Source organism: Python bivittatus, unplaced genomic scaffold (assembly GCF_059951505.1).
Source record: "Python bivittatus isolate LINGU-HERP-01145 unplaced genomic scaffold, Pbiv_v1 ctg000980_np1212, whole genome shotgun sequence".
In the NCBI taxonomy this organism is placed as follows: domain Eukaryota; kingdom Metazoa; phylum Chordata; class Lepidosauria; order Squamata; family Pythonidae; genus Python; species Python bivittatus.
Window position 1 is genome coordinate 58,646,570 of NW_028277125.1, and position 27,740 is coordinate 58,674,309.

General features: G+C 38.2%; 2 protein-coding genes across 4 annotated transcripts in view; both read left to right on the top strand.

Moving 5' to 3' along the window:
- Positions 1–25,864, top strand: part of LOC103053181 (putative DMBT1-like protein) — a 38,115-nt gene extending 12,251 nt beyond the window's left edge. For 2 of the 3 annotated variants that reach the window (XM_088131898.1, XM_088131899.1), the window contains 18 exons: positions 810–857; positions 1,067–1,378; positions 2,183–2,236; positions 3,551–3,577; positions 4,636–4,946; positions 5,881–5,934; positions 8,335–8,646; positions 9,580–9,633; positions 12,057–12,368; positions 13,303–13,356; positions 15,754–16,065; positions 17,000–17,053; positions 18,667–18,811; positions 19,168–19,364; positions 20,071–20,118; positions 22,412–22,590; positions 23,514–23,905; positions 24,536–25,864. In XM_088131898.1, the coding sequence (XP_087988024.1) occupies positions 810–857; positions 1,067–1,378; positions 2,183–2,236; positions 3,551–3,577; positions 4,636–4,739 (545 nt within the window). In that variant the 3' untranslated portion in view covers positions 4,740–4,946; positions 5,881–5,934; positions 8,335–8,646; ... (9 more) ...; positions 23,514–23,905; positions 24,536–25,864. The remainder of the gene's footprint in view (positions 1–809; positions 858–1,066; positions 1,379–2,182; positions 2,237–3,550; positions 3,578–4,635; positions 4,947–5,880; positions 5,935–8,334; positions 8,647–9,579; positions 9,634–12,056; positions 12,369–13,302; positions 13,357–15,753; positions 16,066–16,999; positions 17,054–18,666; positions 18,812–19,167; positions 19,365–20,070; positions 20,119–22,411; positions 22,591–23,513; positions 23,906–24,535) is intronic. The other variant, XM_088131901.1, reaches the window with a different exon arrangement.
- The window catches only part of LOC103059544 (scavenger receptor cysteine-rich domain-containing protein DMBT1-like), a 47,095-nt gene continuing 25,198 nt past the window's right edge, over positions 5,844–27,740 (top strand). The window contains exons 1-13 of the mRNA XM_088132587.1: positions 5,844–5,934; positions 7,250–7,276; positions 8,335–8,596; positions 9,554–9,633; positions 12,057–12,318; positions 13,277–13,356; positions 15,754–16,015; positions 16,974–17,053; positions 18,667–18,811; positions 19,168–19,364; positions 20,071–20,118; positions 22,412–22,590; positions 23,514–23,702. Coding sequence (XP_087988713.1) covers positions 5,844–5,934; positions 7,250–7,276; positions 8,335–8,596; positions 9,554–9,633; positions 12,057–12,318; positions 13,277–13,356; positions 15,754–16,015; positions 16,974–17,053; positions 18,667–18,811; positions 19,168–19,364; positions 20,071–20,118; positions 22,412–22,590; positions 23,514–23,702 — 1,902 coding nt within the window. The remainder of the gene's footprint in view (positions 5,935–7,249; positions 7,277–8,334; positions 8,597–9,553; positions 9,634–12,056; positions 12,319–13,276; positions 13,357–15,753; positions 16,016–16,973; positions 17,054–18,666; positions 18,812–19,167; positions 19,365–20,070; positions 20,119–22,411; positions 22,591–23,513; positions 23,703–27,740) is intronic.

Sequence of the window (27,740 nt, forward strand, 5' to 3'; positions counted from 1 at the left end):
TGCATTAATAAGTGATCAAAAACATAGTCCAGTAATTGATTGTTAAATTCACATCACTTATTGCACTTTATACAAAAGGTTTCAGTGGAAGGAACATCTGGGGATTTAATTGAAGTGCTGGAACCTGGGTGGCCATAAGCCACTTGGAGAGATAATTGTCCATTGAAAGAAAAAAAAATTGACAAGAAAAGCAATGTCAGAACTCTGTCAAACAAATAACTAGTTATATCTGACAACATTCAGGTTTTGCACCTCTTCATATATTTTCACCGCTACTGTATTCTCAAATGAATAATAATAAATTGTCTTATTCATTTTTTGCTCAGGCAACCAAGAGTATTATATATACCTAGAAATGGATACCTTAAAACAGACACACCAAAGCTGTCCCATGGTCCAGAATCTTCAAGACAGAGAATTATACGGCTGCCATGAACCTTCCTCAATTAATTTTGAAAGTGTTGTTTTTTTAAATATCCCAGTGCTTAGTACAATATCATATTTCAGCACAGATATGAAGATACATCAATAAAGAAAATAGACTTTATTGAGTCATCACATTGGCTAGGGGCTAGTATTAACTGTGTACCATTAGTATAGAAACACTGTTAGAGAGAAAGGTCCAAAGAAATACAATATAGGCAGTTCACTGCTGAATAGATTAAATGGTATCTCTTTGGATATTTCACCCTTTCAGTGTTATGCTGGGTGGAAGGGTAAAGTTCACTAATTATACATAATTTTTAATTATTGGCTTCAGTATTCTTACCCGAGTAATTATAGATTCCATGCCTTATGTGTTTTTTTAGCTGTAACCACTACACATGAATTTCCTTCACACACAGAAAAGCCACATGGTAAGTCTGCATACTTAATACCCAAACTGAACACTATGAAGTAACATATTTTATATGTCGTTCATTACATAAACTTATATAAGACATTTGAACTAATCCTATTTGAAGGCAAAATTTTCAAAACTTTTTTACATATCCTTAGAGTATCAAATGCGTCAAGATTTCCAGTCTTCCATTCAAAAACACGGTTTCTGTCTCATCTTTTTCAGGTAAATCTATAAGACTGGTCAATGGAAGAAACAGATGTGAGGGACGTGTTGAAATCTTTCACAATAGAACATGGGGGACCGTCTGTGATGATTCCTGGGACCTAAATGATGCAAGGGTCGTGTGCAGGCAGCTCAGATGCGGAAGCGCTATTGGAGCACATGGACAAGCTTACTTTGGTCAAGGGTCAGGAAAAATAGCTCTGGATGATGTAGCTTGCAGAGGGAATGAAGAAAAATTGGAGGAATGTTCTCATAGAGGATGGTATAGTCATAACTGCAACCATGGAGAAGATGCTGGTGTCACCTGCTCAGGTACCTTCTGTAGTCTGAAATGTAGTAGCATAAAAGATACAGAAAAGAAAATAATACAGTATGTTTAAACATTTCCTTATAGTGGAACTGTTTTTAAGGAAACGTTATCCATATCTTCACAAAAAGGCAGCAGCAGCTCCTAGGCTACCTACATCTAGCTTGACATCTATACTGGGCAGGTTCTTCAAACAGCATGTTTGTGAGCACTTGCATAGGCTTGTTATAATGATTGAGAGCCAAGACATGTTTGTCCTGCATGAATGTGGCCAAAGAATGCTCATGAATGACTCCATCTTGGAGGGAAGGTATTGGGTGCCACCAGGCTGGCTCCCTTCCCTTTGCTGTTCAACATCTTAATCAATGATTTGGATGCAGGAGTTGTGGGAAGATGTATGCATGTAATGCAGACTGGGACTCAGATGATTAAACTGAAGAATGGAGCCAACACTTTGCAGATGATACCAAGCTGAGAGTGGTGGTTAATATTTTAAATGAAAGAGAGGAAATTCAAAAAGTTCTAGACAAACTAAAGCAGTGGGTCCAAGATTAGGATGGAATTTAATTCTGTCTGGGGGATACTACAGGACACTGTAGAGTAAATCAGCAATATGGAAAAGGTCTAAGTGAGGTATGTTCAGAGAGGTGCCTTACAAGCAGTTTGTTCTGAAATCATGCCACTTCAATTTCATGTTTCGGAGTAAGACTAATTGCATTTAGTAGGCATAATATTCTGTATTCATCCCCAGTTTTACTCCCCCTGTATTTACATGTTCTACAGCTTGACCAATTTTGATTTCTTAACAGTTCCTGTCACACCTGAAATAACAGTTGCTCCTGTGGTGACAGAGACCGTCCCTAGTAAGTCTGCATCTCAAATCCTCATTTGTCAATTTGGGACAATGGCTATTGACATTCTCTATATTATTCACATTACACATAGGGTTTGTAAGAACTGATGATCAATTTACACCAATCAATAATCATAGAGAGCAACAAAGGTGACTCTGGGGAAACTGGGCAGAGCCAATGACCATTACCTAAACAAAAGTGCCCTTTATGCTCGGGAAAGAGCAAAAGCTTTAAAAAGAAGTCCAGATTATCTTTCCCCTAACTCTCTACAGCATGGAGGGAGGCACGAGGGCAAAACTCAGTCAGGCTTTCAAGATTGATATCAGCCCTTCAAGACAAGCCAGATCAGGAGACCAAGTGCGACGATAGTAATACAGGCCATAGTAACAGATTCCTGAAATCCTGACTGAAGACTCCCCTCCTTCCCTCTCATACTACAGTGAATTAGGGAGGAATCAACCTGAGCTTCTTTCTCACCCTTTTGATGTTTCCAGAGCTTAAAGGAAGCTTTGGTTTATGTAACTGTCACTGTCATCTCTGTGGCTCTCCACATGAATTTATTTTTATTTTTACGTGCATGTTCCTGGCTGGCTATTTGTTGATCCCATGAAACCTAATCAATTTTGCTTTTTCCTATCAGAAGCTAAAGATACTTGTACAGTAATCAATAATAAGTCTGCATCGCAAGCTTTATTCAAATGTATTTATTTCCAATGGGTATTTCTGACCAAAACATAATCTCCACGTGCTTCCCAAATTCAGTTAATGGAGGACTGCAGCCATCTTTTTCTCATTTCAGTTATGAGCAGCAATTTCTAGACTTATATAGTCAATTGCTGCTTTTTGTTCTTTATGAGAATTAAATGAACAGAAATATAATATTTCAGCTTTAATTGGACTGACTCCTTTCTGAGAGCTACAGCCCACGTCATTTGCAGGGAACTTGGTTGGAAACCCTGCCATATGTGCTCTTACGGACCTGTAAACTAGACAGAAGATTATTTGGTCAACATGAACCTTCCTAAATGAAGTTTGAAAGTATTTTTTCACGAAAATATCAATAAACAATAACTATTATTACTGAATAATAACAATGATAGGAGGTAGTTATATTCTGCAAATCACTAGTATGAAACAGTGCCAGTCAGCAATGTTCAAAGAAGTACCATGAATCAATTGACTACTGAGGATATCCTACTTCAGTGTTATGCAAGTTGCACATAGTATATAGAATTTGTTTTAGGTTGGGCTTCAGTGTTATTATCCCAATATTTATAGATTCCATGACTTTTTTTGTTTTTGTTTTTGTGGTTCCTTCTGCAGCTATTCGAGAGACAGAAATGCCACCTGGTAAGTCTGAATCCTTAATCCCAAAATTAAACACTCTGAAATAAGAACAAGACAATGAGTGTAAGAGCTCCCAAAACATTTGTCTTTCATTGCTTCTACACTAAAGAGAAAAGAATAGATTCCTTTGAGTCACCCAGAGTTGTGCTCTAAATGGGCAAACACACAAATGTAACAAATAAACAAACAAACAAACAAACAAATAAATAAATACTGTGGTGTGCTGTCCATGTGGCTGCCCTTGGAGGGCAGCTGGGAGCTGCAAATGGTGTAAAGCTGGTGCCGCAGGCAGTTATCCATCCTTCTTGAGCAGCAGACGTTACACCTCTTCTCCAAGAGCTGCATTGCTTGCCAGCATCCTTCCAGGTTCAGCTCAAGGGGCTGGTAATGACCTATAAAGCCCAACTTGGCATGGGGCCAAGACAGTTCAGTGATCAACTCGCCCAGGTTATGTCTACCCATCCCATGTGGTCCGGCAGAAGAGGCATGTTGTGGGTCCCCTCTATTAAGCAGTGTCACCTGAAGGGACCCAGGAAGAAAGTCTTTGCTGTTAATGGCACCCACTCTTTGGAACACCATCCCCTTGGAGGTTAGATTGGCCTGATCCTTCTGGCCTTTCAGAAGGCTCTCAAGGCATGGCTTTGTCATGGTACTTTGGTGTGGAGCCTGCTAGATAGTACTGATGGTGAAGCATGAATTGTATTCTCATGCTCATTATGTTTTTGAAACCATTGTGTGGTTTTTAATGGTTCCATATGTTTTTGTTGTTTTATATATATATATTTTTAATTTCTTGTGGTGATTTCAATTCTGTGAACCGCCCCGAAGGCTATATACATTGAATTAAAAAATAAATAGAGTTCTGTGCATTTCTCATGAACCCACCTCAACAGATAATGAAAGTAGAGTTTTTATAACATACAAGCATCAATTAACTAATTTTCAACTAACCTTGTTTTATGGGAAAATTTCAAAACTTATTCTGCGTGTCTTTGGAGTCTCAGATGCCTCATCATTTCCAATCTTCCATTCAAAAACAGTTTCTCTCTCATCTTTCTCAGGTGAATCAATAAGACTGGTCAATGGAAGAAACAGATGTGAGGGACGTGTTGAAATCTTTCACAATAGAACATGGGGACCGTCTGCGATGATTCCTGGGACCTAAATGATGCAAGGGTCGTGTGCAGGCAGCTCGGATGCGGAAGCGCTGTTGGAGCACCTGGACAAGCTTACTATGGTCAAGGCTCAGGAAACATAGCTCTGGATGATGTAGCTTGCAGAGGGAATGAAAACAGATTGGAGGAATGTTCTCATAGAGGATGGTATAGTCATAACTGCAACCATGGAGAAGATGCTGGTGTCACCTGCTCAGGTACCTTCTGTAGTCTGAAATGTAGTAGCATAAAAGATACAGAAAAGAAAATAATACAGTATGTTTAAACATTTCCTTATAGTGGAACTGTTTTTAAGGAAACGTTATCCATATCTTCACAAAAAGGAAGCAGCAGCTCCTAGGCTACCTACATCTAGCTTGACATCTATACTGGGCAGGTTCTTCAAACAGAATAGCAAGCAGCATGTTTGTGAGCACTTGCATAGGCTTGTTATAATGACTGAGAGCCAGGACATGTTTGTCACAGACTATCATGCAAAACTAATTTTATCTCCTTTTTCATCAATATTAGTTTTGTAGATAAAAATGCAGTGGACACAGTGTCCATGTCCAAATGCTGCTATTAGGTAGCTGGACAGTTGGCTGCATGAATGTGGCCAAAGAATGCTCATGAATGACTCCATCTTGGAGGGAAGGTATTGGGTGCCACAAGGCTGGCTCCCTTCCCTTTGCTGTTCAACATCTTAATCAATGACTTGGATGCAGGAGTTGTGGGAAGATGAATGAGTGTAATGCAGTCTGGGACTCAGATGATTAAACTGAAGAATGGAGCCAACACTTTGCAGATGATACCAAGCTGAGAGTGGTGGTTAATATTTTAAATGAAAGAGGAACTTCAAAAAGTTCTAGACAAACTAAAGCAGTGGGTCCAAGAATAGGATGGAATTTAATTCCGTCTGGGGTATACTACAGGACACTGTAGAGTAAATCAGCAATATGGAAAAGGTCTAAGTGAGGTATGTTCAGAGAGGTGCCTTACAAGCAGTTTGTTCTGAAATCATGCCACTTCAATTTCATCTTTCGGAGTTAGACTAATTGCATTTAGTAGGCATAATATTCTGTGTTCATCCCCAATTTTACTCCCCCTGTATTTACATGTTCCACAGCTTGACCAAGTTTGATTTCTTAACAGCTCCTGTCCCACCTGAAGTAACAGTTGCTCCTGTGGTGACAGAGACCGTCCCTAGTAAGTCTGCATCTCAAATCCTCATTTGTCAATTTGGGACAATGGCTATTGACATTCTCTATATTATTCACATTACACATAGGGTTTGTAAGAACTGTTGATCAATTTACACCTAACAATAATCGTAGAGAGCCACAGAGGTGACCCTGGGGAAATTGGGCAGAGGCGTTGACCGTTACCTGAACAAAAGTTTCCTTTAAGCTCGGGAAAGAGCAAAAGCTTTAAAAAGAAGTCCAGATTATCTTCCCCCTAACTCCCTATAGCATGGAGGGAGGCAGGGAGCGCAAAACTCAGTCAGGCTTTCAAGATTGATATCAGCCCTTCAAGACAAGCCAGATCAGGAGACCAAGTGCGACGATAGTAATACAGGCCATAGTAACAGATTCCTGAAATCCTGACTGAAGACTCCCCTCCTTCCCTCTCATACTACAGTGAATTAGGGAGGAATCAACCTGAGCTTCTTTCTCACCCTTTTGATGTTTCCAGAGCTTAAAGGAAGCTTTGGTTTATGTAACTGTCACTGTCATCTCTGTGGCTCTCCACATGAATTTATTTTTATTTTTATGTGCATGTTCCTGGCTGGCTATTTGTTGATCCCATGAAACCTAATCAATTTTGCTTTTTCCTATCAGAAGCTAAAGATACTTGTACAGTAATCAATAATAAGTCTGCATCGCAAGCTTTATTCAAATGTATTTATTTCCAATGGGTATTTCTGACCAAAACATAATCACCACGTGCTTCCCAAATTCAGTTAATGGAGGACTGCAGCCATCTTTTTCTCATTTCAGTTATGAGCAGCAATTTCTAGACTTATATAGTCAATTGCTGCTTTTTGTTCTTTATGAGAATTAAATGAACAGAAATATAATATTTCAGCTTTAATTGGACTGACTCCTTTCTGAGAGCTACAGCCCACGTCATTTGCAGGGAACTTGGTTGGAAACCCTGCCATATGTGCTCTTACGGACCTGTAAACTAGACAGAAGATTATTTGGTCAACATGAACCTTCCTAAATGAAGTTTGAAAGTATTTTTTCACGAAAATATCAATAAACAATAACTATTATTACTGAATAATAACAATGATAGGAGGTAGTTATATTCTGCAAATCACTAGTATGAAACAGTGCCAGTCAGCAATGTTCAAAGAAGTACCATGAATCAATTGACTACTGAGGATATCCTACTTCAGTGTTATGCAAGTTGCACATAGTATATAGGATTTGTTTTAGGTTGGGCTTCAGTGTTATTATCCCAATATTTATAGATTCCATGACTTTTTTTGGTTTTGTTTTTGTGGTTCCTTCTGCAGCTATTCGAGAGACAGAAATGCCACCTGGTAAGTCTGAATCCTTAATCCCAAAATTAAACACTCTGAAATAAGAACAAGACAATGAGTGTAAGAGCTCCCAAAACATTTGTCTTTCATTGCTTCTACACTAAAGAGAAAAGAATAGATTCCTTTGAGTCACCCAGAGTTGTGCTCTAAATGGGCAAACATGCAAATGTAACAAATAAACAAACAAACAAACAAATAAATAAATAAATACTGTGGCGTGCTGTCCATGTGGCTGCCCTTGGAGGGCAGCTGGGAGCTGCAACTGGTGTAAAGCTGGTGCCGCAGGCAGTTATCCGTCCTTCTTGAGCAGCAGACGTTACACCTCTTCTCCAAGAGCTGCATTGCTTGTCAGCATCCTTCCAGGCTCAGGTCAAGGGGCTGGTAATGACCTATAAAGCCCAACTTGGCATGGGGCCAAGACAGTTCAGTGATCAACTCGCCCAGGTTATGTCTACCCATCCCATGTGGTCCGGCAGAAGAGGCATGTTGTGGGTCCCCTCTATTAAGCAGTGTCACCTGAAGGGACCCAGGAAGAAAGTCTTTGCTGTTAATGGCACCCACTCTTTGGAACACCATCCCCTTGGAGGTTAGATTGGCCTGATCCTTCTGGCCTTTCAGAAGGCTCTCAAGGCATGGCTTTGTCATGGTACTTCGGTGTGGAGCCTGCTAGATAGTACTGATGGTGAAGCATGAATTGTATTCTCATGCTCATTATGTTTTTGAAACCATTGTGTGGTTTTTAATGGTTCCATATGTTTTTGTTGTTTTATATATATATATTTTTAATTTCTTGTGGTGATTTCAATTCTGTGAGCCGCCCCGAAGGCTATATACATTGAATTAAAAAATAAATAGAGTTCTGTGCATTTCTCATGAACCCACCTCAACAGATAATGAAAGTAGAGTTTTTATAACATACAAGCATCAATTAACTAATTTTCAACTAACCTTGTTTTATGGGAAAATTTCAAAACTTATTCTGCGTGTCTTTGGAGTCTCAGATGCCTCATCATTTCCAATCTTCCACTCAGAAACAGTTTCTCTCTCATCTTTCTCAGGTGAATCAATAAGACTGGTCAATGGAAGAAACAGATGTGAGGGACGTGTTGAAATCTTTCACAATAGAACATGGGGGACCGTCTGCGATGATTCCTGGGACCTAAATGATGCAAGGGTCGTGTGCAGGCAGCTCGGATGCGGAAGCGCTGTTGGAGCACCTGGACAAGCTTACTATGGTCAAGGCTCAGGAAACATAGCTCTGGATGATGTAGCTTGCAGAGGGAATGAAAACAGATTGGAGGAATGTTCTCATAGAGGATGGTATAGTCATAACTGCAACCATGGAGAAGATGCTGGTGTCACCTGCTCAGGTACCTTCTGTAGTCTGAAATGTAGTAGCATAAAAGATACAGAAAAGAAAATAATACAGTATGTTTAAACATTTCCTTATAGTGGAACTGTTTTTAAGGAAACGTTATCCATATCTTCACAAAAGGAAGCAGCAGCTCCTAGGCTACCTACATCTAGCTTGACATCTATACTGGGCAGGTTCTTCAAACAGAATAGCAAGCAGCATGTTTGTGAGCACTTGCATAGGCTTGTTATAATGACTGAGAGCCAGGACATGTTTGTCACAGACTATCATGCAAAACTAATTTTATCTCCTTTTTCATCAATATTAGTTTTGTAGATAAAAATGCAGTGGACACAGTGTCCATGTCCAAATGCTGCTATTAGGTAGCTGGACAGTTGGCTGCATGAATGTGGCCAAAGAATGCTCATGAATGACTCCATCTTGGAGGGAAGGTATTGGGTGCCACAAGGCTGGCTCCCTTCCCTTTGCTGTTCAACATCTTAATCAATGACTTGGATGCAGGAGTTGTGGGAAGATGAATGAGTGTAATGCAGTCTGGGACTCAGATGATTAAACTGAAGAATGGAGCCAACACTTTGCAGATGATACCAAGCTGAGAGTGGTGGTTAATATTTTAAATGAAAGAGGAACTTCAAAAAGTTCTAGACAAACTAAAGCAGTGGGTCCAAGAATAGGATGGAATTTAATTCCGTCTGGGGGATACTACAGGACACTGTAGAGTAAATCAGCAATATGGAAAAGGTCTAAGTGAGGTATGTTCAGAGAGGTGCCTTACAAGCAGTTTGTTCTGAAATCATGCCACTTCAATTTCATCTTTCGGAGTTAGACTAATTGCATTTAGTAGGCATAATATTCTGTGTTCATCCCCAATTTTACTCCCCCTGTATTTACATGTTCCACAGCTTGACCAAGTTTGATTTCTTAACAGCTCCTGTCCCACCTGAAGTAACAGTTGCTCCTGTGGTGACAGAGACCGTCCCTAGTAAGTCTGCATCTCAAATCCTCATTTGTCAATTTGGGATAATGGCTATTGACATTCTCTATATTATTCACATTACACATAGGGTTTGTAAGAACTGTTGATCAATTTACACCTAACAATAATCGTAGAGAGCCACAGAGGTGACCCTGGGGAAATTGGGCAGAGGCGTTGACCGTTACCTGAACAAAAGCTTCCTTTAAGCTCGGGAAACAGCAAAGGCTTTAAAAAGAAGTCCAGATTATCTTCCCCCTAACTCCCTATAGCATGGAGGGAGGCAGGGAGCGCAAAACTCAGTCAGGCTTTCAAGATTGATATCAGCACTTCAAGACAAGCCAGATCAGGAGACCAAGTGGGACGATAGTAATACAGGCCATAGTAACAGATTCCTGAAATCCTGACTGAAGACTCCCCTCCTTCCCTCTCATACTACAGTGAATTAGGGAGGAATCAACCTGAGCTTCTTTCTCACCCTTTTGATGTTTCCAGAGCTTAAAGGAAGCTTTGGTTTATGTAACTGTCACTGTCATCTCTGTGGCTCTCCACATGAATTTATTTTTATTTTTACTTGCATGTTACTGGCTGGCTGTTTGTTGATTCCATGGAACCCAATTAATTTTGCTTTTTCCCATCAGAAGCTAAAGATACTTGTACAGTAAACAATAATAAGTCTGCATCGCAAGCTTTATTCAAATGTATTTATATCCAGTGGGTATTTCTGATCATAACGTAATCTCCAAGTGCTTCCCAAATTTAGTTAATGGAGGACTGCAGACATCTTTTTCTCATTTCAGTTATGAGCAGCAATTTCTAGACTTATATAGTCAATTGCTGCTTTTTGTTCTTTATGAGAATTAAATGAACAGAAATATAATATTTCAGCTTTAATTGGACTGACTCCTTTCTGAGAGCTACAGCCCACCTCATTTGCAGGGAACCTGGTTGGAAACCCTGCCATATGTGCTCTTACGGACCTGTAAACTAGACAGAAGGTTATTTGGTCAACATGAACCTTCCTAAATGAAGTTTGAAAGTATTTTTTCACGAAAATATGCAGGCATTTTGGAGATGCATCAATAAACAATAACTATTATTACTGAATAATAACAATGACTAGGAGGTAGAGTTATATTCTGCAAATCACTAGTATGAAATAGTGCCAGGCAGCAATGTTCAAAGAAGTACCATGAATCAATTGACTACTGAAGACATCCTACTTCAGTGTTATGCTGGGGAGCAAGGCAAGTTGCACATAGTATATAGAATTTGTTTTAGATTGGGCTTCAGTGTTATTATGCCAATATTTATAGATTCCATGACTTTTTGTTTTGTTTGCTTTTGTGGTTCCTACTGCAGCTATTCGAGAGACAGACATAAATCTGAATCCTTAATCTGAAAATTAAACACTCTGAAATAAGAACAAGACAATGAGTGTAAGAGCTCCCAAAACATTTGTCTTTCATTGCTTCTACACTAAAGAGAAAAGAATAGATTCTTGTGAGTCACCCAGAGTTGTGCTCTAAAATGGGCAGCCATGCAAATGTAACAGATAAACAAACAAACAAATAAATAAATACTGTCCATGGGGCTGTCCATGGGGCTGCCCTTGGAGGGCAGCTGGAAGCTGCAACTGGTGTAAAGCTGGTGCCGCAGGCAGTTATCTGTGCTTCTTGAGCAGCAGACGTTACACTTCTTCTCCAACAGCTGCATTACTTGCCAGCATCCTTCCAGGTTCAGCTCAAGGGGCTGGTAATGACCTATAAAGCCCAACTTGGCATGGGGCCAAGACAGTTCAGTGATCAACTTGCCCAGGTTATGTCTACCCATCCCATGTGGTCCGGCAGAAGAGGCATGTTGTGGGTCCCCTCTATTAAGCAGTGTCACCTGAAGGGACCCAGGAAGAAAGTCTTTGCTGTTAATGGCGCCCACTCTTTGGAACACCATCCCCTTGGAGGTTAGATTGGCCTGATCCTTCTGAGCTTTCAGAAGGCTCTCAAGGCATGGCTTTGTCATGGTACTTCGGTGTGGAGCCTGCGAGATAGTACTGATGGTGAAGCATGAATTGTACCCTCATGCTCATTATGTTTTTGAAACCATTGTGTGGTTTTTAATGGTTCCATATGTTTTTGTTGTTTTATTTATATATTTTTTTAATTTCTTGTGGTGATTTCAATTCTGTGAGCCGCCCCGAAGGCTATATACATTGAATTAAAAAATAAATAGAGTTCTGTGCATTTCTCATGAACCCACCTCAACAGATAATGAAAGTAGAGTTTTTATAACATACAAGCATCAATTAACTAATTTTCAACTAACCTTGTTTTATGGGAAAATTTCAAAACTTATTCTGCGTGTCTTTGGAGTCTCAGATGCCTCATCATTTCCAATCTTCCATTCAAAAACAGTTTCTCTCTCATCTTTCTCAGGTGAATCAATAAGACTGGTCAATGGAAGAAACAGATGTGAGGGACGTGTTGAAATCTTTCACAATAGAACATGGGGGACCGTCTGCGATGATTCCTGGGACCTAAATGATGCAAGGGTCGTGTGCAGGCAGCTCGGATGCGGAAGCGCTGTTGGAGCACCTGGACAAGCTTACTATGGTCAAGGCTCAGGAAACATAGCTCTGGATGATGTAGCTTGCAGAGGGAATGAAAACAGATTGGAGGAATGTTCTCATAGAGGATGGTATAGTCATAACTGCAACCATGGAGAAGATGCTGGTGTCACCTGCTCAGGTACCTTCTGTAGTCTGAAATGTAGTAGCATAAAAGATACAGAAAAGAAAATAATACAGTATGTTTAAACATTTCCTTATAGTGGAACTGTTTTTAAGGAAACGTTATCCATATCTTCACAAAAAGGAAGCAGCAGCTCCTAGGCTACCTACATCTAGCTTGACATCTATACTGGGCAGGTTCTTCAAACAGAATAGCAAGCAGCATGTTTGTGAGCACTTGCATAGGCTTGTTATAATGACTGAGAGCCAGGACATGTTTGTCACAGACTATCATGCAAGACTAATTTTATCTCCTTTTTCATCAATATTAGTTTTGTAGATAAAAATGCAGTGGACACAGTGTCCATGTCCAAATACTGCTATTAGGTAGCTGGACAGTTGGCTGCATGAATGTGGCCAAAGAATGCTCATGAATGACTCCATCTTGGAGGGAAGATATTTGGTGCCACGAGGCTGGCTCCCTTCCCTTTGTTGTTCAACATCTTAATCAATGACTTGGATGCAGGAGTTGTGGGAAGATGAATGAGTGTAATGCAGTCTGGGACTCAGATGATTAAACTGAAGAATGGAGCCAACACTTTGCAGATGATACCAAGCTGAGAGTGGTGGTTAATATTTTAAATGAAAGAGGAACTTCAAAAAGTTCTAGACAAACTAAAGCAGTGGGTCCAAGAATAGGATGGAATTTAATTCCGTCTGGGGGATACTACAGGACACTGTAGAGTAAATCAGCAATATGGAAAAGGTCTAAGTGAGGTATGTTCAGAGAGGTGCCTTACAAGCAGTTTGTTCTGAAATCATGCCACTTCAATTTCATCTTTCGGAGTTAGACTAATTGCATTTAGTAGGCATAATATTCTGTGTTCATCCCCAATTTTACTCCCCCTGTATTTACATGTTCCACAGCTTGACCAAGTTTGATTTCTTAACAGCTCCTGTCCCACCTGAAGTAACAGTTGCTCCTGTGGTGACAGAGACCATCCCTAGTAAGTCTGCATCTCAAATCCTCATTTGTCAATTTGGGACAATGGCTATTGACATTCTCTATATTATTCACATTACACATAGGGTTTGTAAGAACTGATGATCAATTTACACCTATCAATAATCGTAGAGAGCCACAGAGGTGACCCTGGGGAAATTGGGCAGAGGCGTTGACCGTTACCTGAACAAAAGCTTCCTTTAAGCTCGGGAAACAGCAAAGGCTTTAAAAAGAAGTCCAGATTATCTTCCCCCTAACTCCCTATAGCATGGAGGGAGGCAGGGAGCGCAAAACTCAGTCAGGCTTTCAAGATTGATATCAGCCCTTCAAGACAAGCCAGATCAGGAGACCAAGTGGGACGATAGTAATACAGGCCATAGTAACAGATTCCTGAAATCCTGACTGAAGACTCCCCTCCTTCCCTCTCATACTACAGTGAATTAGGGAGGAATCAACCTGAGCTTCTTTCTCACCCTTTTGATGTTTCCAGAGCTTAAAGGAAGCTTTGGTTTATGTAACTGTCACTGTCATCTCTGTGGCTCTCCACATGAATTTATTTTTATTTTTACTTGCATGTTACTGGCTGGCTGTTTGTTGATTCCATGGAACCCAATTAATTTTGCTTTTTCCCATCAGAAGCTAAAGATACTTGTACAGTAAACAATAATAAGTCTGCATCGCAAGCTTTATTCAAATGTATTTATATCCAGTGGGTATTTCTGATCATAACGTAATCTCCAAGTGCTTCCCAAATTTAGTTAATGGAGGACTGCAGCCATCTTTTTCTCATTTCAGTTATGAGCAGCAATTTCTAGACTTATATAGTCAATTTCTGCTTTTTGTTCTTTATGAGAATTAAATGAACAGAAATATAATATTTCAGCTTTAATTGGACTGCCTTCTTTCTGAGAGCTACAGCCCACCTCATTTGCAGGGAACCTGGTTGGAAACCCTGCCATATGTGCTCTTACGGACCTGTAAACTAGACAGAAGGTTATTTGGTCAACATGAACCTTCCTAAATGAAGTTTGAAAGTATTTTTTCACGAAAATATGCAGGCATTTTGGAGATGCATCAATAAACAATAACTATTATTACTGAATAATAACAATGACTAGGAGGTAGAGTTATATTCTGCAAATCACTAGTATGAAATAGTGCCAGGCAGCAATGTTCAAAGAAGTACCATAAATCAATTGACTACTGAAGACATCCTACTTCAGTGTTATGCAAGTTGCACATAGTATATAGAATTTGTTTTAGATTGGGCTTCAGTGTTATTATGCCAATATTTATAGATTCCATGACTTTTTGTTTTGTTTGCTTTTGTGGTTCCTACTGCAGCTATTCGAGAGACAGACATAAATCTGAATCCTTAATCTGAAAATTAAACACTCTGAAATAAGAACAAGACAATGAGTGTAAGAGCTCCCAAAACATTTGTCTTTCATTGCTTCTACACTAAAGAGAAAAGAATAGATTCTTGTGAGTCACCCAGAGTTGTGCTCTAAAATGGGCAGCCATGCAAATGTAACAGATAAACAAACAAACAAATAAATAAATACTGTCCATGGGGCTGTCCATGGGGCTGCCCTTGGAGGGCAGCTGGAAGCTGCAACTGGTGTAAAGCTGGTGCCGCAGGCAGTTATCCGTGCTTCTTGAGCAGCAGACGTTACACTTCTTCTCCAACAGCTGCATTACTTGCCAGCATCCTTCCAGGTTCAGCTCAAGGGGCTGGTAATGACCTATAAAGCCCAACTTGGCATGGGGCCAAGACAGTTCAGTGATCAACTTGCCCAGGTTATGTCTACCCATCCCATGTGGTCCGGCAGAAGAGGCATGTTGTGGGTCCCCTCTATTAAGCAGTGTCACCTGAAGGGACCCAGGACGAAAGTCTTTGCTGTTAATGGCACCCACTCTTTGGAATACTATCCCCTTGGAGGTTAGATTGGCCTGATCCTTCAGAAGGCTCTCAAGGCATGGCTTTGTCATGGTACTTCGGTGTGGAGCCTGCGAGATAGTACTGATGGTGAAGCATGAATTGTACCCTCATGCTCATTATGTTTTTGAAACCATTGTGTGGTTTTTAATGGTTCCATATGTATTTGTTGTTTGATTTATATATTTTTTTAATTTCTTGTGGTGATTTCAATTCTATGAGCCAGTCAGAAGGCTATATACATTGAATTAAAAAGTAGAGTTCTGTGCATTTCTCATGAACCCACCTCAACAGATATAGAAAGTAAAGTTTTTATAATATGCAAGCATCAATTAACTAATTTGCAACTAACCCTGCTTTATGGGAAAATTTCAAAACTTATTCTGCGTGTCTTTGGAGTCTCAGATGCGTCATCATTTCCAATCTTCCATTCAAAAACAGTTTCTCTCTCATCTTTCTCAGGTGAATCAATAAGATTGGTCAATGGAAGAAACAGATGTGAGGGACGTGTTGAAATCTTTCACAATAGAACATGGGGGACCGTCTGCGATGATTCCTGGGACCTAAATGATGCAAGGGTCGTGTGCAGGCAGCTCGGATGCGGAAGCGCTGTTGGAGCACCTGGACAAGCTTACTATGGTCAAGGCTCAGGAAACATAGCTCTGGATGATGTAGCTTGCAGAGGGAATGAAAACAGATTGGAGGAATGTTCTCATAGAGGATGGTATAGTCATAACTGCAACCATGGAGAAGATGCTGGTGTCACCTGCTCAGGTACCTTCTGTAGTCTGAAATGTAGTAGCATAAAAGATACAGAGAAGAAAATAATACAGTATGTTTAAACATTTCCTTATAGTGGAACTGTTTTTAAGGAAACGTTATCCATATCTTCACAAAAAGGAAGCAGCAGCTCCTAGGCTACCTACATCTAGCTTGACATCTTTACTGGGCAGGTTCTTCAAACAGAATAGCAAGCAGCATGTTTGTGAGCACTTGCATAGGCTTGTTATAATGACTGAGAGCCAGGACATGTTTGTCACAGACTATCATGCAAGACTAATTTTATTTTCTTTTTAACAAATATTCGTTTTCTAGATGAAAATGTAGTGGACATAGTGTCTATGTCCAAATGCTGCTATTAGGTAGCTGGACAGTTGGCTGCATGAATGTTGCCAAAGAATGCTCATGAATGACTCCATCTTGGAGGGAAGGTATTGAGTGCCACGAGGCTGGCTCCCTTCCCTTTGCTGTTCAACATCTTAATCAATGACTTGGATGCAGGAGTTGTGGGAAGATGAATGAGTGTAATGCAGTCTGGGACTCAGATGATTAAACTGAAGAATGGAGCCAACACTTTGCAGATGATACCAAGCTGAGAGTGGTGGTTAATATTTTAAATGAAAGAGGAACTTCAAAAAGTTCTAGACAAACTAAAGCAGTGGGTCCAAGAATAGGATGGAATTTAATTCCGTCTGGGGGATACTACAGGACACTGTAGAGTAAATCAGCAATATGGAAAAGGTCTAAGTGAGGTATGTTCAGAGAGGTGCCTTACAAGCAGTTTGTTCTGAAATCATGCCACTTCAATTTCATCTTTCGGAGTTAGACTAATTGCATTTAGTAGGCATAATATTCTGTGTTCATCCCCAATTTTACTCCCCCTGTATTTACATGTTCCACAGCTTGACCAAGTTTGATTTCTTAACAGCTCCTGTCCCACCTGAAGTAACAGTTGCACCTGTGGTGACAGAGACCGTCCCTAGTAAGTCTGCATCTCAAATCCTCATTTGTCAATTTGGGACAATGGCTATTGACATTCTCTATATTATTCACATTACACATAGGGTTTGTAAGAACTGATGATCAATTTACACCTATCAATAATCGTAGAGAGCCACAGAGGTGACCCTGGGGAAATTGGGCAGAGGCGTTGACCGTTACCTAAACAAAAGTTTCCTTTAAGCTCGGGAAACAGCAAAAGCTTTAAAAAGAAGTCCAGATTATCTTCCCCCTAACTCTCTATAGCATGGAGGGAGGCAGGGAGCGCAAAACTCAGTCAGGCTTTCAAGATTGATATCAGCCCTTCAAAACAAGCCAGATCAGGAGACCAAGTGGGACGATAGTGATATAGGCCATAGTAACAGATTCCTGAAATCCTGACTGAAGACTCCCCTCCTTCCCTCTCATACTACAGTGGAGGAGTCAACTTGAGCTTCTTCCTCACCCTTTTGATGTTTCTAGAGCTTAAAGGAAGCTTTGGTTTATGTAACTGTCACTGTCATCTCTGTGGCTCTCCACATGAATTCATTTTTATTTTTACTTGCATGTTCCTGGCCGGCTATTTGTTGATCCCATGAAACCTAATCAATTTTGCTTTTTCCTATCAGAAGCTAAAGATACTTGTACCGTAATCAATAATAAGTCTGCATCCCAAGGTTTATTCAAATATATTTATTTCCAATGGGTATTTCTGATCATAACGTAATCTCCACGTGCTTCCCAAATTTAGTTAATGGAGGACTGCAGCCATCTTTTTCTCATTTCAGTTATGAGGAGAAATTCCTAGACTTATACAGTCAAATGCTGCTTTTTGCTCCCAGGAACATCTTTCTGTTTTTATATTGCTAAGTATGAAAATGGAGTCTGTAGAAATTCCTAAGTAAAATCATCTGAATTAGATCAAACAGGAGAAATATGTGTGTGTATACAGAAGACAATCATATCCAACCTTCTCTATAAGTGTCTCCAGTAAACATTTATTATCACAGTTTATGCTTTTATTGGTTAGTCCTCTTATAATTGAATATTAACTTGAGATCCAGGACAAATGCTGTGCTGAAAACCTAGTTTGTGAAACAAAATACATCTATGGTGAAAATGGATATGGAAACCGATTAACTAAGGGTTGGGCAAATGTGTATATTGTAAAAAGTTGGCATTTTAGTTATATCTTTCAATATTGTGAAACTGTTATAGATGGTGTTCCCCAATTCTGACTACACTGGGCATTTTTCAGATACTTTGCCTTAGATGTCTATATATACTACTTTATCTGCTATTTTTAAAATAAAAATATGCATAAAAACAGTGCACTATAGTTGCCATACAGATTCTGCTAGTTAATTGAGTTCAAAAGTAAAATAGTATATCAATGATTATGCCTCTGCTATATTATTCCAAATTACCAAATATTCTAGCTTGTTTCTGAAATGTCAGCATGGAAAACAATTATTGGACTTATAACTTGACTTATGATTTAATAACAAAACGAAATTAAGAGGGATGGATGGCAAGGGAAATATAATCTACCTTTATTTTTTTTATAGAAAATTCCTTTTGCCTTACATGCACAATATTTTGCTTTGTGGTTTCTAGCAAATCAGTGTGGGGGCACCCTCTCAAATGCATATGGGTCCATCTCTGGACCTTATTATCCTGGAAATCACACCAATGTGCAGTGTGTCTGGGAAATTCAAGTGAGGTCCTCTGAACGCATAGTTCTCAAGTTCTCTTTTATTAGGTAAGTTGAATTATTCTTTTAACTTTTTCTCTCTATCTATTTAATAAATGTGGTTATGATTTTGTAACCCCCCTAATATATTCAGGGTGTATATCAACAACAATTACTACTCAAGAATGGACCAGACTGGGTTAACAGATATGATACACATCTGGGATGAGTAAAACTAACCAACTAATTCAACATTTACAGAATTCAGCTTGGTTCCAGTAAAATAATGTCTTTACAATTTTACAGTAAATACTCCTCTTAAAAGAGACTCTAAGTACTCCTTTTTGGCTTAATGTGATTATTTCTTTGTTAAATGATGGCATAATAAGAGATAAGGAATAAAATCTTAATCTATCTCTGTACAGTCTGGATTGTGATACAGAATATATTGAGATTTTTGATGGACCCCCATATGGTTCATATCCACTTGGAAAAATTTGTTCTGACATCTATCTCAACTATACCTATTCATCAACTTCCAACACAATGGCTATTGTGTTGCACAGAGATTCAGGTTATTCAGGAAATGGGTTCTCTGCTCATTACTACTCTGTTCCACAAGGTAAGAGTCTCTATTTCTCTAATTTGTTTAACCTGTATCATGTTAATGATGTAATTTAGGGACTCAATATAATTTAAAACCAGCATCTATTTAGTTTTATAGACATGTGTAGGGCCATTGGTTCATGTGAATATGGCATCATTTCTGCATCCTATCTACATATACAAAATCATCTTTACCATGTTTGAACTTTCTGAAGTTAAATGAATGATATTTCATTAAATGAAACAAAATAAGAACACAACCCAATGTAGCCATAATATAATTAATTGGAAAAGGCATTAGATGCAACACAGCAGAACACAACCCCATATCAAGATGGAGCCAAACTTGTTACTGTGGACCGGTTGTATCTCCACAAACAGAAGATTCCATAATTGGGGTGATGCAATAGAAAAGACTCTCTCTAGTTGTCACATCATGTGTTCAAGGTACTTGGAAAAATGCCTTCCTTTAAGTTCAAAAATAGAATGGCAAATGAGATGCAGATCTTTATTTTCAAGCCATTTAGGATTTCAAAAGCAAACACTAATCTCTTGAAATAAGCATCCAGTGCAGCTTTTTCAGAACTGGTGTAATCCTAGCTGTATTTACTGTATTTCAGCAGAAGCCTCATCATAAACCAGTCTCAGATGTTTTTAGTATATCATTGGATGAAAGGAATAATCAGCATGTTTAACGCTAATTGTTTTTATTATGTTCACAGAACCAAGTGGACTTACTACCACACCAGCTTCTGCTACTAATGATACAAGTAAGACAGTGTTCTTTTCCACTGACATTGTTTATTTAGGTGATGAGTTGTAAAGTGTTAAACCTGTCACTTGAGATCACAGTTAAATGTTAGCCCAGAAGAAGCCCCCAGGTTTTCTGCAAGTACTATGGCATGAAAGTGGTGGTGGTGGGGTGTTAATCCACTATATGATGTCAATCAGGCACGTTTACTTGCTTTGCAAAAAAAAAAAAAAAAAATGCATTAGAGAAGATGGGTTTACCCTTCCCTGCCCACCAGATTTGGATCACAACTGCAGTAGGGATAGCAGATTCAAGTTTTCCCTTGCTTTTGTTTAAAGATCTATTCATGAGTTAGTGCTGTCATATGTAGTGTGTTCTCGGAGTGGCCAGGGTCTAGCATTTCACTGTAATTTGACTAGAAAGTAGTTTCTTACCCTGCAAAGGATTGTATGCTTAAGATGTAGAAACATTAGGCTTTCACCCCTCGTATATCTAAAATCAAGCAAGAGACTAAAGTCATCAATTAGTACCATTAGATAGCACAGCAATCGTGAATATCATTTTGAGTGAATTTCAGCATGAGCCTAATCCAACGGTTCTATTCACAGACCAACGCTGCTATAATTGCTTAATAATTTAATGAATAGTTGATTCCAAATCAGCTTTCCTCTTAGATTAAGGTAAATCCCTCGGCACTCTCTAAAACTGGACTCAGATAATAGACTTATTTCTTTTTTCCTAAGAAGTCTACTTTTGAAATTTACAAAAGGCATTTCATTAGAAGTGCAGCAGTTTGAACATCTATCTCAGCAGCCCCTGAAATCTTCAGTTTTCCTCAGCAAATCTTACATTTATTTCCTTTATAGTTCATAGAGCAGTGTTTCTCAACCTTGGCAACTTGACGACGTACGGACTTCAACTCCCAGAATTCCCCAGCCGGCATGGCTGGCTGGGGAATTCTGGGAGTTGAAGTCCGCATGTCGTCAAGTTGCCAAGGTTGAGAAACACTGTCCTAGAGATATTAAAGCAGATTATCAGACCAATAGTATGTGACTTGTGTAATGAATTTGACATGTCAAACATAATTTTAATGTACAGTACTTGCCCATGGCTTTGTCTCATGCGTTTGGTTGGTAAGACCTCAAGTTGGGCCCCAGTGTGTGCTCTGACTCTAGATTCAGATTTATAGGGTTTCTTGGTTGCATGTGAACTTGTTATCCTATGGCCAAAATCCCGTATCAATAAAAAAGAAAAAGAAATATAGTTAAATATTTTAATATTCTCCTTGTCACTTTCATATTACAGAAAGGTATGTTGACTATTGTAAATTTACCTTTTAAATCACCAGTTTAATTAAGATTCTCACTTTTGTTGTGTTTTCATTTTCACAGTTTGTGTTACAGATTCAAGAAGTGTGGTTTTTCTTTTCTAAAATCTCAGTTGTGAAATATATTTGTAAGAATCTGAGGAATCCTAGAATCAGATGTACATAACTTATCTGGCCAAATTGTCTAATACTGTCTTATCCAACCTAGTGTGTTGGGACAATAGTTTGAGGAAGGTTTAAGCTCTCCATTTATCCTTTGACACAATTATGAAAAGATAGTAGGGATTTCGTTATATGAACTTGTGGCATGACAGTACAATTTACTTCTTAGTTTTGATTGGAATATATTATGACAATACAATACTATAGCTAAGTATTGTATTATGGGCAACCTGGTACACAAAGAAGCTACTTCAGGTAGGATATAGATTGTGAGCATTTTTTAAAATCAATCATGTAGTTTTCAGAGATAAATAGAAGTTTCCATCCTAGGTAAAGTAATACAAGTTTCATTAAAGCCAATTAGTTGTATTAATGCTTGTGATATTCCACGTCAGTTCAAAAATCCATGTACATATATATATTTTGAGAGTACAGTGATCAGCTTCTTTCACTGATGTTAAGCACTCCAAGAATTGATCAACTGATTGGATGGTTTGTAGTACTGAACTGTGAAGTGGTTATCTTAAAAAAAAAAAAAAAAAGACACGAAAATTTATTTATCTCTCCCAGACACACTTATTCCTGAAAATAAGATGAAGTAATTTCATGATTGTTTCTGATGAGCTCACTTTCTTCATATGTATTTATTGATCTGGATACTTTTACTATCAGGCAAAGTGAAAAAGTCTCCCTTTCTGGCTAGATAGAAGAGGTATTCCTTAACTAGTTGAACTTGGTTCACAAACAGAATCAGGAATTAAAACAATATTAATGCTTAGATGTATTTGTATTTTGTTTAATGCTTCTCTGTGTTATCATTTAGGACTTTCATGCTCTGAAGGATACATGCGTGCATGGATCAGCATATATTATCTCAATTCAGTTGGCTATAATGCAACGCAAGTTTACCTGAACTCTTCCGATAGTTCATGTTTAGCTCAAATTACAAGAGATTATGTTTATTTTGCTATACCATTCTATGGTTGCAACACAGAGAGAAGGGTGAGAATTAATTGTTATTATCTGCTTTGTCTCTCTTCTTGCCTTAACTCTTTTCTTTCTTTCTTTCTTTCTTTCTTTCTTTCTTTCTTTCTTTCTTTCTTTCTTTCTTTCTTTCTTCCTTCCTTCCTTCCTTCCTTCCTTCCTTCCTTCCTTCCTTCCTTCCTTCCTTCCTTCCTTCTCTTTCTTTCCCTTCCTTCCTTCCTTCCTTCTCTTTCTTTCCCTCCCTCCCTTCCTCCCTTCCTCCCTCCCTCCCTTCCTTCTCCTTCCTTCTCTTTTTCCTTCCTTCCTTCCTTCCTTCCTTCCTTCCTTCCTTCCTTCCTTCCTTCCTTCCTTCCTTCCTTCCTTCCTTCCTTCCTTCCTTCTCCTTCCTTCCTTCCTTCCTTCCTTCCTTCCTTCCTTCCTTCCTTCCTTCCTTCCTTCTCTTTTTCCTTCCTTCCTTCCTTCCTTCCTTCCTTCCTTCCTTCCTTCCTTCCTTCCTTCCTTCCTTCTTCCAACAATAAAACATCCAACATCTCAATAATGCTTATTGCATTAACTCTGGCTTTAATTTTAAATTGAACTAATATTATCCTTAACAACAATAAATGTAAGTTTAAAATTAATTTCAAATATTGGATTTAGAAGTTGTGCTTAACTTTAAACACATTGACTGGATGCTATGAAAATTACAATTAAAATAAGAAAGGGGATTTTAGAAAGGAGAAAGAATTGATGTCCTTATGTCTCTGAGAATGACCTCCTATTTTATCATCCCAGGTGAGGAAAAGCCAGGGTTGTGACTGCACTGACTGCTGAAATATTTTGTATTTGTAACATGGCTTTTGTTATTATAATTCTGAAATATTAGTAACTTTAAAACGATGACTTTAATGGGCATTCCATTAATCTGCTGATTAATTTTTCATTTTTTCTGTGTCTTTTAGGTGAAGAATAATGACACTATAGTTTACTACAATGTAATCAAGACATCCAACTCTGATTATATTATTACAAGAAAGAAAAACTTTCAATTTCATGTTTTGTGTGAAATGAAGCAGAACACTGTTGTAGAGACTATGTTTGTTGCTCAAAATGCAATTGACATTATTCAAAAGCAAACTGGCCATTACAATGTATCTCTGGCATTCTATTCATCATTATCATTCACTGATAAAATTAGAACATCACCATACTATGTTTCACTCAACCAGAATTTATATCTCCAAGCGACTCTTCACAGTTCTGATCCAAAACTTGTACTATTTCTAGACACCTGTATCGCATCTCCAACAAATAATGATTTTACAACCCTGACCTATGACTTAATCAGAAGTGGGTAAGTATGTATTAAATATATAACAACCGTAACCTAAGTTGTGCCCCAGAAAAATTGCTGTTGTCTCAGCCACATAAATTCTAAATTAGATTTCCTTCTTATGTCATATTTCTTAAGTCAGTATAGAAAGAACTACAGGGCTCATCTGAAAATTACAGTTACCTCATTTTAAACAAAACAGTGCTATGTTGCATTAATATCAAATAATTCTTATACAGAAACTGAGGAGAATAAAGGGGCATTATGGGCTGAATGATGTAGACGCAAAATGTATACTAATTACTTGACCAAATTCTCTTTGCATTGTGGTCTATTTCATACACTTTGTACAAAAATAATTATTACTACAGGGCCATTGTCTTGCTATTACTTTATAGTCCTCTGTACTAATAACATATTACTTTCCCTCCCAATTACAAATCTTGAGGTGCTTTCACAAGCCTCAAATTTGGGTTTCATTTATTCCTTCTGATATCCCAATTATCATTGGTTTTTCCTATCATTCTTTAGTACTCAACAGAGTCCATCTACTACAGAAATTTAGTAATTACACACATAATTACACTGTGATAAAGTATTTGAAGTGAATATCTAGGCATACCTGACACCACAATTTCTTTTATTTTTCAGATGTCCACGAGACTTTACTTACAGAAACCTGTACTCACCAAGGAACAACATTGTTCGTTTCCAATTCAACTCCTTTAAGTTCCTTAACCAGCACAATGCAGTTTATATACGATGTAAATTAGTAGTGTGTAGGGCAGATGATCGTTCATCCCGATGCTACCAAGGATGCTTAATTAGAAAAAAGAGAGATACGGATGATCAGGAGAATGTAGATGTTATTGTGGGACCACTCAAGCTTCAGAAAGATGTGAATGGAGTTCAAAAATAGGGTAATTTTTCCATTTGAATATGTTTCCTGGTTATAATTATGAAAGCTAGATAGGTACCTATAAAAATAATCATACCCATGTTGCTCCATGGGGAAAACATCTCAAATCCATAGCTGAATGCTATCTTTCTTACAACCAACTAAAATGTAATGAAATAATGAAACAACTTTTTTTTTAAAGTTCTTCAGAGCTCTTAATCAGGCAATATTAAGGGATAGGGAAAAGGAAGGTTAGTCTAAACAGCATTTTACGTGGGCATTGTCTTTATTTTTATGGCTCTTCCTAAGCAGTTAAATGGTCATCCTGACACCAATATATCATGATATAAACAGGCTGTTTAATTTCATGAAGCACTTTATGTAAAGATGCTAAAGTCCACTTGAAGTTTGTGTTTCTCATGGTGATCACAGTCTTAAGTAAATGTTTGTGAATCTACCAATAGCATATTCTAATTAAAACCATTAGTTCTATCCAAATAATTTTAATATTTGGCACTGGAAAAAAGCTATTTTTAAAATGTCCTATTTTCTACATGTTTTGCCATTCTCATTTGATTAAAGTCTGACACAGAGTATATACCAGTTCTGATAACCAACTTACACAGAAATAATATGCGCCTGCATTTCATATGTAAAGGATGCATACATATATCATATTATTGTAGCATTCCTTCTTGCTCTGAAAAGCAAAATAATTACTTTAACCAACTATATTTGAGAATGATTTCAGATTATCTTTCTTTCTCCCACACCAATACCACTTAAGTGGCAGCTTTGCTGTCAGAGAAATTGAATGGTACATTCAAACTTGGTCAGACTTTTGATACAAAGAATAATTTGATGACCCTTTAGCCTTCAACAGAGTCCAACATGGGGGCTGCTAAACTAATGGGGAAAAAGTATAATTTTTAAAGAACTCCTAAAGATGGATGAGCTACAAAAGTGAAGACCTTTAGAATTCCATGCTGTATATATGAATAGAAGAACTTTGTCACTAAATTAATCTCAAATTATAGGAAATTGTATTTTGCTTCCAATACATTACAATAAAACTGCTTCATCTTTGCAAACTAAGAGTGAGCTTACTATTTTGGTGAAGGGGTGAGTACTTCTGCAGAAAAACCATTTGACCTACGAATTCCAGAAAGGAGCCCTTTGCATTAGTATACTTATTTTTATTTAAAGATTCCTGTCCCACTTTGGTCTCATAAAACAGTCCGAAAGAAAGATACAATATATGTTAAATTTTACGAGAAATTAAATAACATTTCACACACACACAAAAAAACCCCTCTGAAAACCAGAAGAATATTTTGGGAAACCTAAAAATATCCACCTCTTCAAAATAATAAAATACCAAAAAGTGTACAAAAAATATGCAGGACAAAAGCTCCCATTACAGAGAACTTCAGATTAAAAAAAACTAAAAGATACACAAGCCACATTTGACCACAAGCCTTGGAAGAAAGGATGTATTTTGAACTGGAAACAAGCATCTATAACATTAAGAGTCAACTGTAACAGAATAGGCAGGGAATTCAATAGGCTTGGTATCAAGAATGGCTTTTCTCAGGTGGCAGCATCAAATTTCTAGCAGATTAGTACTCTCAAAAAGATCTAAATGCCTGGTCAGATACATAAGACAGAAGGAGCTATAATCAGGTCCTAACACACATATAGATTTGTAAATCGTCACAGTCACACTGAACATAGTTCAGCAGCAAACTGGAAATTGGCGCAGCTCCTCCAGAAAAAAATGTTGCTGTAATGCCTGCATTATACAGTTTTTTGATTGAACTTAAGAGTGGCCCCCAACTACAGCAAATTGCTTTAATCCAACATAGATTTAGACACTGTGGCCAGGCAACCTGTGTCTGAAAATAGTCAAAGCTTGGGCTTCCCTTCACTTCTGAACTTCCTCTTCATAAATGCTTCCTTCACTTCACTTTGAAGCCTCTTCCTGGAGTTCCAGTAAGTTATTAGAAATATTGAAATAGGCTTCTGCTCATGCACAACACTTAGGAACTTGGAATCAAGACTTGGAGGCAATCCAATCTTATCAAAGCAAACTGTGTTGCCTTAAGATGAATCACAGATCATCTTGTCAAGGCAAATCCAAGCCGTCTAATTCTGGTGATCTACTTATAGTAGAAAAAAGACATCCCTTCTCATGGAGTATAGTTCAGTGAAAGTAATGCCTCAACATTCATTTCAAGATTATGTAAATGCTTTTTGATGCAATTGCCAAACCTTTCACCCAGAAACTCTTCCAGAGTATTCTGAAATTCACAAATCCTTATAAGTGGATCATTCTAAAGGACACCTCACTACTACAAGTGAGTCTGATGGCTATCAATCCAATCCTCACCAGAAAATAATTTGACTGTGACAACAGAGTGATGACAAATTCTTCCCATTCAGTTTTTACACAGTGCTTAAAGATGAAATCATGAGGGTGCTTTGCTTTATGCCCTGTGCTGATGACATATACTGAGACTAATGACATATTAAAATTACCCATGGTTGTCATGGAAGTCATGAGGTCCTCAGATGGAGGTGTCAAAGAAGCCACATGTGAATGCTTCTGAGTCTTGAAGAACCTCGGATTCTCTACATCATATAATAATCCTGGCTAGCTCAGATAGAGAGGCTGTTAGGCAATGGGACAGACAATGTATCAACAAATGTTCATGTTGCTCCTATAACCTTACTTTAGATGTGTCAAATCCTTCAGTGAAGCAGAAGAGTCTTCAGATAAGACTAGTAAACCACAACCATTCTTCTGAAGTCCTCTAGTCTGAGCTTGTATTGCTATCAAATACCCAAGTAGGCAGAGCTAAGTTAAACCAACTATACAGCAGCTATATTTTCTCATCCACCAATTAAATCTTAAATGATAAATTGAGCTTACCTGACATTCACTAATAGAATCATTAG